The 18,937-nt window shown below is 39.3% G+C and overlaps 1 protein-coding gene across 1 annotated transcript in view; it reads right to left on the reverse strand.

The window, feature by feature from the left end:
- The window catches only part of prkx (protein kinase X-linked), a 39,581-nt gene that overhangs the window by 13,921 nt on the left and 6,723 nt on the right, over positions 1 to 18,937 (reverse strand). The window contains exons 2-4 of the mRNA XM_046837920.1: positions 9,691 to 9,859; positions 9,193 to 9,456; positions 3,998 to 4,117 (exon numbers count right to left, since the gene is read on the reverse strand). Coding sequence (XP_046693876.1) covers positions 3,998 to 4,117; positions 9,193 to 9,456; positions 9,691 to 9,859 — 553 coding nt within the window. The remainder of the gene's footprint in view (positions 1 to 3,997; positions 4,118 to 9,192; positions 9,457 to 9,690; positions 9,860 to 18,937) is intronic.

The following is an 18,937-nucleotide window of genomic DNA, read 5'->3' on the forward strand; positions in this document are numbered from 1 at the left end:
GTTTATGCTACAAAAACCTGCATAAAAAAACGTCAAATTCAATTTAGCCAGACAAAATGGATGGAGAACACAGATTCTTAAATACATTGCCACCACAGGAACAGCTGTCTTTTGCAGCATCAGATACACGAACTGTGATGAATTGGAACAGATCACTTTTGAATCGTCAAGTGATAGAGATGCTTGAAGACCAGAAAAAATTTAGCATCTTTTCATTTTGTTCTTTACCTCAATGAATCAAGCTTAGCATTTTTATGACGTATTACAGTCGCATAAAAATCACCACAAAACACTTGAGCAGCTCTTTGGTTTTAACAGCTGTGAGTAATTAATAGACATTCTGTAGTTTGAAGAATGTGAATTATTGCACAAGCAGTAATGAGAATCTGTCAAGGTTATGACGATGTATGGAGGTTACTCCAGGACAGACAGCAAAGTCCTAGCCAAGACCAGAACTGATGTGTTCTGCTTACTGTTTGATCAGATAAGCAATTCAGAATTCTAGGAAAATTTGGAGGAACTCTTATGAACATCACAGGAGCTTTCGGTTAGTTTTCAAGACCTCAGGGTTTTTTTTTTAATTGGACGAGTCTTTTTCAGAATTTTAAAAACTTTAAGTAGACTTCCATCATAAAGACTTTTTCAGGATCTCAGGCCTTCAGATGGGGTTCCACCAGAAGAAATTTAACAGGGTCACATGGAGTATAAGTGGGTTTCCTTTGCAGAAACTTTTCAGGATATTGTTGTTGGATTTTCACTACAGAAACCTTTTCAGGGTCTCAGGATACTTCAGGTGGGTTATTTTTCTGAAGTTATTTTAGGTGTTTTCCCCTAGAAGGAGCCTTTTTTGGACCTTTGGAACATGGTAAATTAGTTTCAATCCCTTTTAAAAAAAAAATCAACAATCTTTAATCTTTATGTAAGCTTTGCAGAAATTATCCTTGGCCTGTAGTTCTGAGTCATTTTAGCTCCAGATTCAGTACCATGCAGTTCTGTGAACCAACTGGCCAATCTGAAGAAGGTTTTCAAAGAAAGTTGGGAAGGAAACACCTTCCTTTTAAAGCCCATTTCTTAGCCTCCTGAACGATCAGATTGCAGTATTGGGGGCAAATAAGAAAGAAAAAAACACATGGATTTTCAAAAAGGAGTCCAATGTTTGAACTCAAGGAGGTGAAAGAAATTTCTGTTTAAACGGAAAAAGAACGGAAGAAAAAAAACGAATGATGGCTCAATATTAGGGTGGGGGCAACCCTATACCTAAACTGATTGAAATACCTGACTCCAGTGGTAGGTGCTCATTATTCTGGGGGTTAAGCGTTTTTTTTCATCAATTGACTGAACTTTTTAAACCATTTGTTCAATTTAAATACCTCCCCACATACATCTGTTCAAATAGAAAACATAGGATAATATCATTTGAATGTAGATGCTGAGCTTCTAAACAAGCTATAAACACGTTAGTTATGGAACAGTAGAGAAAATCAAACGAGCGTTTAGATTTGGATGCTGGATGTATTATATTTTCTGAGCAAACATTACCTTGCTTGCCAAGGAAAGCCCGGCGCTTTTGAGTTACCATGTGGCGACAAGGTGATTCGTTTTATAGCACAGACGAGTTCTCGGAACAGAGAGAATGATCGGGCAGCTATAGGCTTCGCAGCTGGACAAGCAAAAATGAAATGCCTGTGTTTAAGCTGTGTCTAGTGGTCATGCTCGGGTGCTTACAAGGGTATCTGGAGGGCAGCTTTGAAAAATAACAGCGCCAGATGCAGACTAATATTTCAGCAAGTCCAGAAACAACCACGGGATCAAATCTAATTACCAATTGTCTGACAAATATATGTGACTGCCATGTAATACGCTAGTATTTTCCATAAATTAAGCTCCAGGCCTGTATTTACTTGGCTGGATGTTATTAAATATCGAGCAGATGTAAATACAGAATGATCTTAAAAGGAAAACGATGCAGTTACTTATTGAAGTGTTGATTTGCTCTCCAGTGTTTGAATTGTTCTGCTGCATATTAATCTCAGTGTCATTTTGGACTTTCATTGGATAAAAAGCTTAAATAATAATAATAATAATAATAATAATAATAATAATAATAAAATATCTTCTCCAAACTGGATGCACACAATTGTAGAAGATGTCTTTAGATGCAGTAGCATTCCATTTGCCCTTCATTTGAACTAGGAGACCCAAACCTGTTCCAGCATGACATTATCCCTGTGCGCAAAGGCAGCTTCATGAAGATGTGCTGTACATGGGTTTGCAGTGGAAGATCTCCTGCTATAGAGCTCTGATCTCATTCCAATAAAACACCTTTGGTATGAATTAGAAAGCAGACTGCACCCCAGGCCTCTACAAGCAAACTCCAAAATCTAGTAAAACATCTTCCTAGAAGAGTGAAGGTTATTATCAGGTTATTATTAACAGCAAATGGGGACTAGATGTGGAATTGAATGTTCAAAAAGCGCCTATGAATCTTATGGGTGGGTGTACATACACTTTATGTTAATTCACTTTGTCTACTGCCATGTTGCGATAAATGACACTGTTAAACAAATACCTTCTCTCTCTCAATGGTTCTTTGCCTTTTTGTTTTTAATCTCTTGGCAGGGTTCTAGATAAAACCTCAATCAAGAGGACAATCTTGGGTTTAAAAGGTCTAGATTTGAACTTTTTCCTTCGAGAGTCTACGACCCAGTGCTATTGTATAAGAGTGTTGTGGAGGTATTTCTATAATGCTGCCAGTTTTGCTATTTTACCACACTGATGTTGCATCCACGCTGCTCTTAAATCATTAAATAATTTCTGCCAGCAAACAAACCCGGGCCAGATGTCAGATGACACATCAGTCCTGAGCCATAGAAAAGCTGGCATTGTCTCACAGTTTCTTTGCTAACAAGGTAGTGTTTGTGGTCCTTTATAGTGTTGGGTCATTCATGAACGAGTCGTTCTTGAATGTGATTCAGAAGAACGAGTCGTTCTCGAATGTGATTTAGAAGAACGAGTCGTTCTCGAATGTGACTCAGAAGAACGAGTCGTTCTCGAATGTGACTCAGAAGAACGAGTCGTTCTCGAATGTGATTAAGAAGAACGAGTCGTGGTCCTTTATATTGTTGGGTCGTTCACGAACGAGTCGTTCTCGAATGTGATTCAGAAGAACGAGTCGTTCTCGAATGTGATTCAGAAGAACGAGTCGTTCTCGAATGTGATTCAGAAGAACGAGTCGTGGTCTTTTATTTTGTTGGGTCGTTCATGAACAAGTCGTTCTTGAATGTGAATCAGAAGAACGAGTCGTGCTTTATTGGGAATCAGAAGAACGAGTCTTTCTCGAATGTGATTCAGAAGAACGAGTCATTCTCTAATGTGATTCAGAAAAACGAGTCGTTCTTTAATGTGATTCAGTCGTCTCAAAAAGGATTCGTTCATTTTCTATTGGACGAGCATGGCATCGCAAAATCTCTGTTGGTTATGTACAGAAAACTAAATTGAGTAGTTTACCGCTTGACTCTTCTAGTCCGAGTCGTTCGTTCTTTTACAACATGACTCAAACAGACGCTATGCAGTGCATTACACAGGAAACAGAAGTGAGTGGTTCATCTCGCGAATCCTCTGGTCCGAGTCGTTCGTTCGTTTGTCACGTGAATCTCATAAAGGTATAAGATATGAAAAATCTTAATTATTCGAACTATAGTCAATGTTGGTGTATGACCTGCTTATTGAAAATGTAACATTTTATTTTTGATCACAAAAACAAAACTAACTAAATTACAAAAAAAAGGTTTGATTCAGTCAGTAGAAAAAAGTCAGTACAATGATCCGATCTCTGGTTGTCTCAAAGTGAAGATGAGTGCTGCCCTCTGATGGTGTACATTTTCCATGCTCATATTGTTCCTTTATGTTTCTCTCACTGTTATTGTACTCTGTATTACTAAGCCAATTGATGGACAACATCTAATAACCCAGTCTATGTGTGTTTGTGTTCACTCACCCAGCAAGCATTTCGAAAATGAGGACCCCCAGAGCCCACCAGTCCACTGCCCGGCCATGACCTTTACTCTGGATCACCTCTGGAGCTAAATATTCAGGAGTGCCGCACAGAGTCCAAGTCCTGCGCAGAGTTACAAAAAACTTCATTAGACAAATTTACACTGTATGATAATTATCTTAATTATTGGAACACCTGCCATATGTGGTTCTTGCCCAAACTTTTACCACAAAAATAATGAAGACATAAAATCAGATATCAGCATGACAAGCTCAGTGAAGTTACGCTTTACACGGGTCGGAGTGGAAGATCTTGAGTGGCCTGCTAAAGAGCTCTGAAATCAATCTTAATGAACAAATGCACCGTATATTACTACTTTTTTTAATATTCAAATCAACATGGCCAATTATGGATGATTTATGCGAACGCATGCCAACATGGCGCATGAAGACAAAATATTCTTGTAAACGTTTTAAAGTATTTATGCGGTTTTAAATTATGTAAATCATCAGGACACCAAACTTTTGCCACGTTTCCACACGGACGTTTCTACACAGAGATTTCGGTAAAACAAATGTTTAATGATTAAATATGACTTTTCGGTGGAATTTTCTGTTTATTTATTAATTTTTTTTATCTGAGTAAAGGAAGGACGTCATGAATAAATGTGTGTTGCGTTAAAAGTTAAATTCTTAAAAAAAAATATTTCTTGCTTTCTATTTTTTAGAAAAAAGTTCAAACAGATATTCGCTCTGCGTTCCTCGAACGATAATACAATGAGTGGCGTTAAAATACATTTTCGCTGACGTGTTCGTTTTGACAGCCCTTACGTCGTTACTGATGGCGTGATCACAGATGAAGACATTGTATCAAGTGTGCAGTCAGCACAGGCAAGCACATCTGCACAAAGCATTTTAGACTTTGTAACGAAACCATAGTAACCGTGTATAGGATACTTTTCAGAGCTGTGTGTCAGAGTGAAATGACTCGAGAATTTAATGTTGACACTGGTTAGCTTTTTGTAAAAACGAACTACACCCCGCACGTTTTTAGTGATTTTGTGAGCGATCTGTGTGTTTGCAATGTTGGAGAATATAATAAAGGTTGGTTTTGAGAATGGACGGTGGTTTGTATTGTATACTGGTAAATCTCTGCTGTTAGTTGGTGCACATATGCCTTTTGATGTTAGCAAACATGTATGTATTTTTATAGCATGCCTTCATCAAACAAATCGCAGCAACGCTGTTGTGTAAAAAAACCTCCAAAAACATGTGCATGTACATTCTCATTTAATAACGCACATCATGTACATAAAGAAATTTCAAGCACGTTAATATATTGCCGCCATATTGGTTTATCTCGATCATCGGTTATCTCTACGCTTTTTGCCAACCCCCCAGGACATCGACATAACCGGGTTCCACTGTATATATGTAAATATACAGTGTGGGGGGGAGAGGGAGGAGAGATAAATAATTAAATAAATAACAGCCGCTTTGAGATGTTTGCCCGTCTTATGTGTAGGCTGCACAGAACACGGGTGGGATATAATGAGACGATTTGTGCCGCGTATTCCCAATTTATTAGCTTTTATTAGGTCCACTTGTCTATCGCCTAACGGGGCGGCAAAGCGGTGTGTCGCGCGCGTTTCCTTTTCCATAAATTGTGATTTCCTGTTATTGAACGCCAAATAGGTGTAGCTAATAATCTGACGGCTCTGTTTATGGAGCTCGGTCATGGATTAAAAAAAACAAATAAATACATTCATACGCATTTAAAAGCTGAATGTGAATTCCACTGCGAAGCGATTCGATGACCATTTCCATGCATACGAGAGCTTCTCATCGTCTGATTGGCAGTAGAGAAGATTTACTATTCCGCACTAACGACCTCTTTTTACACTGAGAACTAGCAGCTTGGCGGATTGGTGCGTTTCTGATAACCAGACAAATGGACCCATTTAAAAAAAATCTGTAAAAAATCCGTTTTGAAGTGCAGCTCCTTGTATCCTCTTGTGACTAGTGGCAATTTCACATAAATATATTTCTCACTCTCGGGGTTTTTGTAATGTTTTCATGGTTTATAATCACCCAGATGAGGATGGGTTTTCCTTTTGAGTCTGGTTTCTCTTAAGATTTCTTCCTCATACCATTTAAGGGAGTTTTTCTTGCCACAGTACATAGACATAGATGTTTGGAAGCCACAAATCACGGCAGAAAAAAATAAAACTCATGGGAACTCATAGCGGCTTATTGAGGTCGTAGCTTAGTGGTTACGACATTGATCTCTGAATCTGAAGGCCATAAGTTCAAATCCCAGTCACACCAAGCTGCCACTCCTGGGTCCTCAACGCTATAGCTTCTCGGTCGTATGGATCATATAAGTCGCTCTGGAAAAGGGTGTCTGGCATAAATGTAAATGAACCAAACCATCAGGGAGCAGTAAAAATCTAAATCATTGATTGTCTTAATCTACAATCCGTCTGATCGTAAATCGCACGGGGTTTTATGTATTCACTTCGAATCACACTCGTGCAAATGAATGAGCATTTATTCCATCAGACACAGGGATATGTTTGCCCTGGTTTCTGATCCTATTATTAGAAATAGTGATTGAAAATGCGATTGGGTGTCTGATGTATTCTCGTTCGGAGGGGTGTACGCCGAAGCTGGCGGGGTCGCGGCGCACTTTTGGGTTTGTAATGGGATTTTAATGAACGCTTTTATACGTCACGTGCACCTTACAGCACAGAGAAATGCTTTCTTCGCACATCCTAGAGATGTTAGAAACTAGGGGTAGCCATGAGAGTCAAGGGCCTTGCTTAAGGGCCCAACAGTGGGCTGGAATGCCTGAGCTTATGATCAGTAACCCAGTGTATTTTTATCCATTTGATGTAAAAAAAAAATAACACGCATTCGACCCACTAAGAGCGCCTGTAACCAAATCCGGAGAAAATGTACAAGGACACGTTCCATTAGGCTCGTCCTCATATTACTTTCTCAAGCATCAGGAGTGCGACTTCAATTCTGAGGAACTCATTTTCTTCCAAAAAACAGGAAAAAAAAAAACCAAACAAACAAAAACAAACAAAAATAGAAAGGTTCCAGTATCTCAGGCGCGCTGGGTGACTGGATGTGATTTTTAGAAGAGCACTCCAGTTAAAACTGAGACTGTCTGTGTGGAAATGCCTGCAGTAAATGATGCGCTGTAGTCGTGCTGGGCTCGCTGTGGCCCCTCGCTGCTGCTCGGCTGAGGTTTCTTTCTCTCAGCTGTGGGAGGGCGTCTAGTGCTGTCGGGAGACACACCGACTCGCTTAGTCGCTGTGGTGATGCCGATTTTGTGTGGACGCTGGGAAAGGTACCTCCCGCGTTTCTCTCTCGGTCTCAAACGTACATACATACATATATTTATATATAATTATTAGTAGCTGCGCCGATATACTTTTACTATTTGGAAAGTAACCAATAATTTATACGTAGATTGACGTATCAACACTATAGAGACCGAGGCATGTCCTGAGAGTCACATAGCATACAGAGTTAATACAGAAAGAGTTAAGATTTTGAGTGTGTGCTTGTTTAGATTTGTGCTCATTCACCCAAAAGGGTGTTAGTAAAGTCAAATATTGATGTTTGTGAGATGAGGAGGCCTGAAGTGTAGTCAGAATTCAAAATATTCCCAAAGGTGTTCAAGACGGTTCTCTATAGCATTAGATCTTCCCCTCCAACCTATGTAAAAAAAATATCTTAATGGAGCTGGCTTTGCGGTCAGAGACATTTCATTATATGAAGACTTGAACGCTACCAGATCCAAAGACATCCTATACAATTGTGTGTGGTAACAGTTTTGGGTAAGAACGACATATGGCTTTAAAAGTCTGGTGTCCCAATACGTTTGTCCACTAGCCATAACGTGCATCAGCCACTGGGGGGCAGTGTTTACACATTGCAAAATTCCACACAATCAGACAAGTGGGCCTTTCAGTTGTTTTGCGCTTTCCTGTTCTAGAACTAGGTCAGTTGCACATCGGAGAACATCCTTCTCCAAATCTATTCCTCTCTCCCTGGTCTGTAATGGGCGAAAATGACATACCGATAGGTTTAAATGCACGAGGGTCAGCTCGGGCTGCAAAACACCCCGGGTATCTTTTTTTTTTTTCCTTTTACATTTGAGTGATGCTTACAGGGCTGCTGCTGGGGGTGTGGTGGGGGGGTTTCAATTTCACTCAGGTTATTTAGAAACCGGTGGCTTTCTCTTCAGGGAGAAATAACCGTGCAGGCAGACAGGGCGAGGAGTTAGAAGTCTTGCAACAGCCTTTTCTGCGCAAAATTAAACCTTTTTTATTACATCAAGCCTGATATGTACTTTGTTCCAGTCCCAGCGCAGTATACACCACGACTACAGATGCTTTGTCCGTCGGCTTTCTACGTCTGAAGCTCATTTTCTGAACTAAACGTGTGAACGGATAATATACGTGTATTTTCCCATTTGTATCTGAACGTTTGAATATCGTTTCTATTACAGGCCCAAACGGACAAAAAGCAATCCATGGTGTTATTCCATACATCAGAATTGTAATCGAAAGAAATTGTTCTGCTCCAAGATAATCTAATTGTGCAAATTGAATCGTCCCGATTAACGTCCTTTCAGTTCCGATGGACATTTAAGTGGCCGCGATAACGTCAAATGACCGAAATCATCGGCTGTTCGACTAATTTCAGCACTTCCTGCATCGTGATTGGTCGGTTGCGTGTGCCGACGGCGTTACCGCACGCGTTCCACATGCGTGCGTGCTGTAACTGGATCCTCGTCGTGGCAAAAAACTAGTAAATAAATGAATGACTGTTGCTCTTTATAGTGTTTCTGCTATCAAAAATACTAGAAGGTGACCGACACCAAGATCTTTATATTCATAGTTAAAACAGCACTCTTCAGAAAAAAGCGCCTCTATCGTGCTGTTATTTGCGCATAAAAGAATTCTGAACCCGCTGGAGGCAAGGAAGGAAATAAAAGCAGGTGTAGGTAGTTATTAGGATTAAACCGACGTATACAAAAGAAAGCAGGCTTGCCAAATCCACCCCTGGAGGTGTGTTAACCCACAACACTTAGCAGTATTAAGAAGCCTGTTTAAGACTGGGTGTAATACGTACAACTGCTGCACGTGTAAATAAGTGCGGGAGCATTTTTTGTTCTCGTACCGATCTGAAAGTTTCTTGGCGAAGCCGAAGTCGGTGAGGCGGATATGGCCTTCGCGGTCCAGCAGGATGTTCTCGGGCTTCAGGTCCCTGTAGACGATCTCTTTGGAGTGCAGGTACTCGATGGCGCACACTATCTCGGACGAGTAGAAGAGTCCGGCGCTGTTGCTGAAGCGGCCGCGGTTGCGCAGGTAGCTGAAGAGTTCGCCGCCTGGTACGTAGTCCAGTAGCATGTACAGGAAGCGCTCGTCGTGGTGCGTCCAGAACCTACGTGCAGAAACGGGGCTTGAAATGACAGAATACAGAACTCAAGACACTTTACGACGTGGTATCAAGAAATTCCGAGACCGCTCTTGTGACATGCCAACAGGTGGCAGCACAAGGCTGCACGCGCAGTCCCAGGAAGCACCTGTTTCTTGTAAACAGAGCACGTCTCGAAACTTTCTGATATCACCTTGTACATATACAGTATATATATTCTGAATTCCAATGCTTACTCACAGTCTGATGAGGAAGGGATGGTTCACCTCGGTCAGAACCTCCTTCTCGTTGTGAACGTGCTGCTCCTGTTTTAATCGGATGACGTCTGGGATCTTCATGGCTTTCAGGGCAAAGAAGCCCCTCGTCTTCTTGTCCTTGACCAGGAAAACCCTGCCGAATGTTCCCGTGCCTGTTGAAGAGACACAGCTGGCATTAGAAGATTAGCATTAGGGGTCCTACTCGTTTCAGAATGAGAGACGTTACGGATCGACAAGAAGGAACAGGAGAAGAGCGGTCAGACAGGACGAGGGTCAGAGATCTTCGTTATAATCTCGGATGAGAGGAAAAAAACAATTTGTATCAAGCATGAACAATATTCCCCTTTTCTACTCTACTTCGTGTTAGATTAAAAGTCCGACACAATAAAGTAGATAGATAAAGGAATGTGAATAACGTGGAAATCAAGCTAGCGGTGTGGTTCTAGCATGAGGTGGTAAGAAATCCCAAAAAAAAAAAAAAAAAAAAAGCGGTTCCAAGGAAGCTGAACAGTGAGCGGGTTTCAAGCGATAACACAGCATTCCAGTGTCTTTAATTACATTTAAAGAACAGCCCATTTCTCCAGAAGAACACTGTACAAAGCAGACTGGAGATTCTCCCTAAAAATGCTAAATAACTACCGTAATTTCCGGACTATAAAGCACACATATATAAGCCACACCCACAATTTTACAAAGATTTTTATTTTTAACATAAATAAGCCGCACCTGTCTACACTAATGTACTTTACACGGGCTTTAACGAAAGACACGTTACACACGGTGTAACGTGTGAAATATGTTGCGCTTCCTTTAGGAGCATAGCGGTATTTTGGGAATAGCATGCCAGAAGCGAGCTTCACCCTGACTCAACGCGTTACAACGGCTTGTATCTAAACAGTAGCCGACCAAGAAAGTCATTGTTCACTGTCTTCCTCCTTCCTTTCACAACTATTTCTCTCAGGAGTTTATCTTTTGGTATTGCCGTGCGTTTAAAAGTCACCCGATGGAAGTTTTTTCTCCCGATGCCGTGCAGCTCAGAACACAGGTGAAGTGCGTTTTTTCGTTTCTGTTCGGAAATTTCATTAGTCTAATGTTATGTCGCTCAGTTTTTTGGCTTGAAGTTTGTGAAACCGGGAAAAACCCAGGAAAAATTCATAAATAAGCCGCTTCGTTGTTTAAGCCGCCCATTACGATATTAGACCACACCCACTGGTTCCGCCTGAACCACGAATTCTAATATTATAATTTATATATATAATATACCATTCTGTTCATTGTGTGCTATCAAATGTATTATTTATAATTGATTAATTATAGATGAATTAATTTGTTCATATACATTTAATTTAGCACATTTTCATGAACCAGTAGTGTTTTTTTTTTTTTTTTACCTGTTTGTAATAAAGTTGAGTACTATTTTACATTGAGGTTATTTTTTCATTTTTTTTTTTATAAAGTATTCAACATAGAATTTTACGGACATCGCGATCGCAATTAATGCGATTTCCTGGGAAGGACTGCAATTGCCCCAAAAAACAGGTGACAAACATGATAACTTTGACTAAACAGACTCCATGATAAAACTATAGCAAATTTCCTGTTTACACAACTGTGCTTTTTTTCCCCAAATAGTAAACAATTATTTACAATATGGTGCCACTCATTTGGAGTGTGGTTCCTCTCAAGGTTTTTTTTCCTTATTTGGTCTCAAGGGGTTTTTCCTCACCGCTGTTTTTCTGTCGCTCATTAGAGATATAATTGAAGTGGTTTCTGCTGTAGAAGGTTGAACTCAAGATTCATGAAGATGGATTTGGTCTGTAATGAACGGAAACGGTTTGCTACAATGGCTTAGGGCTACAATTACCATGAAGAGTTTTGCGTTGGTGTCAATTGGTGAACAGTTGATAACATCGACAATGATGAAACTATAATGAATGGAGATTTTTTCAGGGGGGGGTTTTCCTCGCCACTTTCAGCGCGCTCATCAGGCAAAAACGTATGTAGGGACTAATTTTGTCGTCTTGTCTTTTTTCCTAAGAAAAAACACTGATTCCGAGGGAACAACATTCCTCACAATAGGTGCACGTTTTCGAAGAATTACTATTACATTATTAGCTGTGCTGCTACATACTCTGCACAAGCATGAGAGAACAAAAAAAGTGAGAGAGGGAGTATGTTTGAGAAATGAGTGTAAGGAGACGGAGACTGTGCTGAGCTCCAGGCGCCTCTGACACAAGGGAACTCGGGGGGCCTTGTTGAGTAATAGATGTAACACTACACACATGATCAAGGGCAACGCAGAGGTCGAACCCAAACCTCCTGAAGTAAACCACAGTAAGCAAAGCTCAAGGGAGTTACTTACACACCCAGTTTCCATTTCTTGTAAATATACATTAGTTAAACGTTAACTACGGCTCACAACGCGCTAATGCATTGCGGTTCCCAGCTGATGATAATGTGGGATTATGGAGCTCAGCTACAGTTATACAGTAAATCTTGATTCCCGAAAAGCTGCTCATGAGCCGACGGGACAGACATCGGAGACGTTCTGTCACCACAACTACTACTAGAATAACATTTTTCTTCCTGCCCAAAAACAAACAACACGTGCAGGGTCGTTGCTAGTGGAGTGAAAGGTAGTGATAGTAAGGAGCCCCGCAAAATCCAGCAGTTATAATATAGAGGCCCCTGTTCTACGAATAATTTTAATATTTATATTAGTTGTTTGCATGAAATTTGAATGAAAACCACAAACCACATTTCATGAAAGATGTTTTTTCAACACTTTTGTCCCCACCCAGTTATCTCCCCCTCTCCCCTACCTAAAAATGGTTTAATCCGACCCGAAGTATTTATTCATTATTCGGTGACGAACACCTGACGGACCCAAGAAAAAATAGTAAGTCCCGCCCCCAGCTCATGAACCAGACCAATCAGTGTTGACTGCTGAAGTTATAAGTCAGCTGAAGTTAGCGATAAACTTTGTTCGAAAGTTGAGAATTTCACTGCCCGAACGTGTTAAAAACGCAAAAAAAAAAAACAACAACAATCGCACAGAAAAAAACGGACACGTCTAAAGCGCCTATATATTAATGTGATCGTGATGTGAAAGGTCATGAGAAGTTATAAAATCACTCAAATTCGATACACATATAATAAACCTCGTGATAATTTTCAGTTATTTTAATGTTCATTACTGACTGAAATGTGTTCTAGTGTTGGCTATTTGTTTTATATATAAATATTATATTTAAATATTTTTGCTTTTGCTGATGTTCAGTAAAAACCTTCATTGGCATTTATTTATCTGTTTTACTTCGAAAGACTTCCCTATGAGGTCGCATGTGGGCCACCATGTTCATATACTGTACATTCTCAGACATGGCAAAAGTACACAAATCCTTCACTTAAGTAAAAGTAGAGAAAAGATGATGTTGATCAGGAATGTCTCTGTTCTCAGTCATGTTTACATCGCTGACTCCCTCTGTCTCAGCCACGTTACCACCAGACTTCCTGTTGCCTCCTGTCTTGCTCTTTGTTTTCTCCGTAAACTAGTAAACTTCTGTGGTGAGAGAGAGCCAGGAAAGATACACCAGTGAATTTAAAAAGCTACACAATGACAGGAAATAGGTTGATGAGTTATAAACGGTGCGCAATGAGAAGAGAAAATATTGACATTTCCCTAAATAGATTCAAAAAAATCCTGTTTTGAATATGTAAGAAGTAAAAAGTACAGATGTGTAAATATGTAATGAGTAAAAGTAAAAATAAATAGTGAAGTATTGATACCAGAAAAATCGACTTAAGTATTTGTATGTCGTTACTTTCCACCTCTGTACATTATATAATATTGGCAAAAGGTAATGAGGGCTGACATCAATAGTTATTTTTAGTTCTCTAGCTACATCCTTGTACACATGACTGGCAGTTTCAATGCTAAATTATATCCAAGCTACAATTAATGGCTCATTCATTAAAAAATAAAATAAAAATAATAATAAGCTCCAGGGTGTGCCGTTCAACAACGAGTTGTTGCGATGCAACCTGAAACAGTTGTTGATGGTTTTCCCGAAAACACCACGCCCGGATTTTTTCCCATATAGCACCCAAGCAAATTGCAGATGACTCACTGTGCGTTTTATCCATTTATAATTACATTTGATTTTGAAGGACGGGTTAGTTCCTCCTTTCGCTTTCATTTACAGAGCATACCGTAGTCGCCTCACCGTTTTTCTTGTTTTAAATAGGCACGTTTTTCCAGCTTTACACTTCAGTATAATTCAGAAACACTGAACACTCCATCCATAGTAGCCGTAGTAACAATTCAAGAGAAAAATGTCAACCAACACTGAAGCCTTATCTCTCTGCCATCATGTTGTGATTCTATGGAAAGCAATCGTATGTCATTGCTCTCCATAAAGGAAGGGGAAAATGTCACAACCGCGTAACTGAAATGAAATGCTGTCACTTCAGACAAATCGAGTCATTACTCAGTGTGTGTACATGCTTACACAGAGACACAACTAGTCAGTCTGAGAGAGGAGGACTGCATGAAGGAACAAGTGGAGTACACCTTAGAATGAGCAAGAACATATTAGTAAGTCGTGCCTTCTGGAAGCAAGGACATAACTCAAGGCGAGAGTCTGCTGTGTGATCTGAACCTGTATGAACAGGTTAAGCACATAAAATAGGTACATGAAATTGCTCTGTGTGTCATCGAAATGTAAACAAATCAGAGATAATGATGGTTATGGTTATAATATTATTCATATTATGCATAGTGTATTATGACTTTTATAACCCTAATGAAATGGGGTTATAAAAATGTCTTTAAATTTGCAGCTATATCAGTAGGAAATAAGTGAGGAATGTTTGACCTCTGCCAGGAGGTTACGTCCTGGTTACTTTACTAGAATGACCCAAACCCCAAATAACCGACCAAATCAACAACTCGGCAGTCAGAATCAGAACAAACATCGACACGGACGCATTTTAACATCTTTAATGGTGTTACGCACTACATTAAGTTGGACAGACCTTAACTGTGGGGTGCCAACAATTTTTAAAGCACCCTCTAGGAAGGGAAGGGAAAAGTGGAGGTGTCAAAAACTCCTAGCCTTCAATAGTCAAAGGTGTGAACTATAGAGTACTTCCTTATATTTCCATTTGAAGTATCACTTTAGTTTATTCGATTATTTGTATTTTCGGATGTAGCTTGACAAAGTCGAGAATAAAAAAAATGAAGAAAGAAATATATATTAAGTCACGTTCCCTCTCGATAACCATCTACGTCTCTTTAAACATGTTTCCAGTCAAAATATATCCGGTTTGTATTCGAACTGGTCAAATCAACAACCTAGAAAAGTGCTGTCTGGTTTCTTAAACACCAAATTACGCTCCCTGACAAAACGGTATTGTCCTCCAGACTGACTCGTAGATTTCTCATTGGCGTCTGACAGAAAAACACACATTCCTACTTATTTACACAACCCGAACAAGTCAGACAATGTGTTTCTCCATGGAGACTATCAACAGATCGTTTCAAGGCACACAGTGACCATGAGAAAGCTACAGAATGAAATGCTTGATTAGAACCAGGAATTCTGACACAGAACATTTTTTCTACAGAAGAATCTCTGAACGGGCGCATGGAAACTAAAAAAGTGTGTGTCCAAGCAATAAGCAGCAGCATGTGAGATTATATGTGAGCATGTTCTAACTGGGTTCATGAGCCAGGTTGTGTGAGCGAATAAAATAAATTCGATTGCCGTGCATGCGAATCATTTCTGACCCTGCGTCTTATGTTGACTTTACGCGAGGACATGGCAACCGTTTTCACAATACAGAGGGTGAAAAAAATGTTTAATAACTATTTCAACAATTATTTAGCAAGAGGAATTAACATATATACTCTATATTTGAATAATCAGCTGTGAACACTTTTGCTAGGCGACTAAAATCTCTGGATGCTAATTCTTGAGGTGATTTTGTTAGCTTGCTACATTTTTTTGCAAGTCTTACATACCATACAAATATAAAAAAAAAGCAGACATGCCACTGAAAACCAAACAAATACACCCGGAATATAAATATTTCTCTCAAATGTGTTGGAAAATTCCTAAAAATAAACAAAAAAAAGTCTTCATACAGCCCAAATTAGACTTAGTATAGCGTGCTAACTGAACCGGTACAAACACTTCCAGACACTGACAATCATTAACTGTTGTGCCAGATTGATATAAAAATATATGTTCTCTCTCCAAGTATTCAGCTGTGAGAAAAATGGTGCAAGGCAGATGACATTTCTAATGCAAATCATTTCTGAGGTGATTTTGTTAGATAATAAATAAAAAAAAAAAAACTCATGTATTGAGCAACAAATGCATTAAGAATATCAACATTTCTCTTAAATGTGTTGAAAAATTGCTAGTAGAAAAAAACCAACACGTCTGCAAAGACAAATTATGTAGTAATTGCTTGAGTATGGTGTACTGACTCAAACTTTACACACATGCTATTGTATATTTGAAGAAAAAACTGTGCAGATTGTTATGTCTACTGCACTTAAGTTTAGAATGCTGCAAAATGCCATGATCATGACCATTTTTTTACACAGTTTTACTTGCTATCTGTGAGAGTTTTAGTTCATATATATATATATATATATATATATATATATATATATATATATATATATATATATGAACTAAAACGCTATTGTTTTTGCCCCCATTTTTTATGAGCTGAACTCAAAATATCTTTTTCACATTTTGGTCTTTTATTGTGGCCAGGCTGAGGCACACCTGTGCAATAATCATGCTGTCTAATCAGCATCTGGATCTGCCACACCTGTGAGGAGGATGGATTATCTAGGCAAAGGAGAAGTGCTCACTAACACAGTTTTAGACAGATTTGTGAACATATTTGAGAGAAATAGGCCTTTTGTGTACATAGAAAAAGTTTTAGATCTTTGCGTTTAGCTCATGAAAAATGGGGGAAAAACAAAAGTGTTGCATTTATAATATATATATTATTGGTTGCTGAAATGTGAGGGGTGTACTCACTTTTGAGAGGTACTGTGTGTGTGTGTGTGTGTGTGTGTGTGTGTGTGTGTGTGTGTGTGTGTGTATATATATATATATATATACACACACACACACACACACACACACACACACACACACACACACACAGTACCTCTCAACAGTGAGTACACCCCTCACATTTCAGCAACCATCACTTAGGGTGTACTCACATTTGTTGCCAGATATTTAGACAATAATGGCTGTATGTTGAGGTATTTTTAGAGGACAGCAAATCTATACTGCTGTACAAGATGCACATTGACTACACTAAAATATATCCAAGTTTCATAAGTCTGTATATATATTTTTTTGTTGTTTATTTTTTTATTAAAAATGAATGAGTCACATCATGTGAAATTACATTAAGTTGAAATAAATGTTCTTGAATAAAAAGTCTTAATTTATGCCATTAAAATATTAGGAGATGGACATTTTTTGTCGATATGATTTAAACTTTAAAATCCCATTTTTATAACTCTTTAAATGATAAAACATGACTGAGCGCAAAAAAAAAAAGGGTCATTATGCCGAATCGTAGTCGCGCCGTTACTTCAACTGGGCCTTCACTTGAATTCACTCTGTTGGGCTGCCACGATTTTCTACTTAACAAATGATGCACAAACGTAAAAAACTGACAGAAACAAGGGCACTCAGAAAAAGTGTATATAAATGCGCCTGAACCGCAGAATACTTTCCTGGCTCGTCTGGTCAATTCCCAGAAACATGGGTCATTCTCAAAACAAAACACACCCATTAGCAGTGCAGTGAACACCCTAAACCATCTGATGGATTCTTTCTGGGTTCTTCTTTTTTTTCCCTTCCAAGAAGCTCCTAAACAGTACAGTCTTCATTAACTGATCCATGTGTATGTGTGCTTGTGTATGTATTAGCTATTCACAGTACCACCCAGTTCCAGTCTAACGGCTGTTTCCATATTTATGTAGTGATACCGATATGCTTCCTGACATTCTGGAGAAAGTTACCTCAAGCTTTTTCTGAACTCTAAATCGCAAAACTGTCACTTTTCCGCCACACCTTCTCTACAAGCTATGCTGTGATTCATGTCAAGCCGAAACATGAGAGTTCTGGAGATACCGCTGATTCATGAAAACGAGCCCTTTCTCAATCGTACTAAAGTTCAGATGTGTAATAAGAACATGGAGATGAGAGCGCAACTGATTCGTCACAGTCTGTAAATCCATGGCGTCTGAGCACAGAGTCAGCAAATTGGATTTTTTATACCAGGCTTAATGCTGCATGCTTGTCATTCATGCTGCGGTTCAGATGGAGGTCTCCTTCCCAAGTGGGCTGGGTTACATCCAACAGTTTTCCCCCCCCACAGTGGAAATCACAACATGCATTCATTAACGCTTAATGACTTGGCGTATGCGATTATTTGGTACGATTTACGAATGAGGCAGAATAAAATCCAAGTGTATGAAGGATTGGTTGAGAGTTAAGCATCTTGTCGGAGGGTTTGAGTCTCTCGCAGTCATGGGAATTTGACCTCACAAGATCCCAATCAATAGAATCACGATCAAAACCTGAGATTCCAATGTCTACAGCTTTGACTTGGAATGTATGTTGGGATGTGTTGATAAAATTGGCAGTCACGACAATCGGAAAAACCGTGAAATGGCCAATATTTGCTACTGAACCTTTTGGAAACCTGCCTTCTTAAAGCTTCTTTGGATTGGTTTCATGTCGATACTCTCGTAGACATGCTCCCAACATCTTTATGCAGTTGTAAGCTTGCTTTCAAGATGGTGAAGATCCTCATGTGTTTGAAAAAGTGATGTCATGACAGTTCTTTAATTGAACCACCATATGTTTTGGGGTCAATGATGAAAAATTAAATATAAAAAGTCAAATTATATTCAGCTTACCTCAAAGCACCAACACTGGAGACTAATTCCTTTTAAAATGTTATACAAACTTCTTTGCATCACGTACAAGTAGGGCTGCAACAACTAATCGATAAAATCGATAATTAAATCTGTTGTCAATGAATGCCATTATGGATTATTTGGGCTGCTCAAGCTGAGCTTGTGTGGAATGGAAGTACCACAGTGATGCACAAGAACGTGAAAAGAGCACACACTGGTGTCACGGATGAAGGCAAATCATCAGCATGGTGAGCAAAAA

This window comes from Silurus meridionalis, chromosome 24 (genome assembly GCF_014805685.1).
Source record: "Silurus meridionalis isolate SWU-2019-XX chromosome 24, ASM1480568v1, whole genome shotgun sequence".
NCBI lineage: Eukaryota > Metazoa > Chordata > Actinopteri > Siluriformes > Siluridae > Silurus > Silurus meridionalis.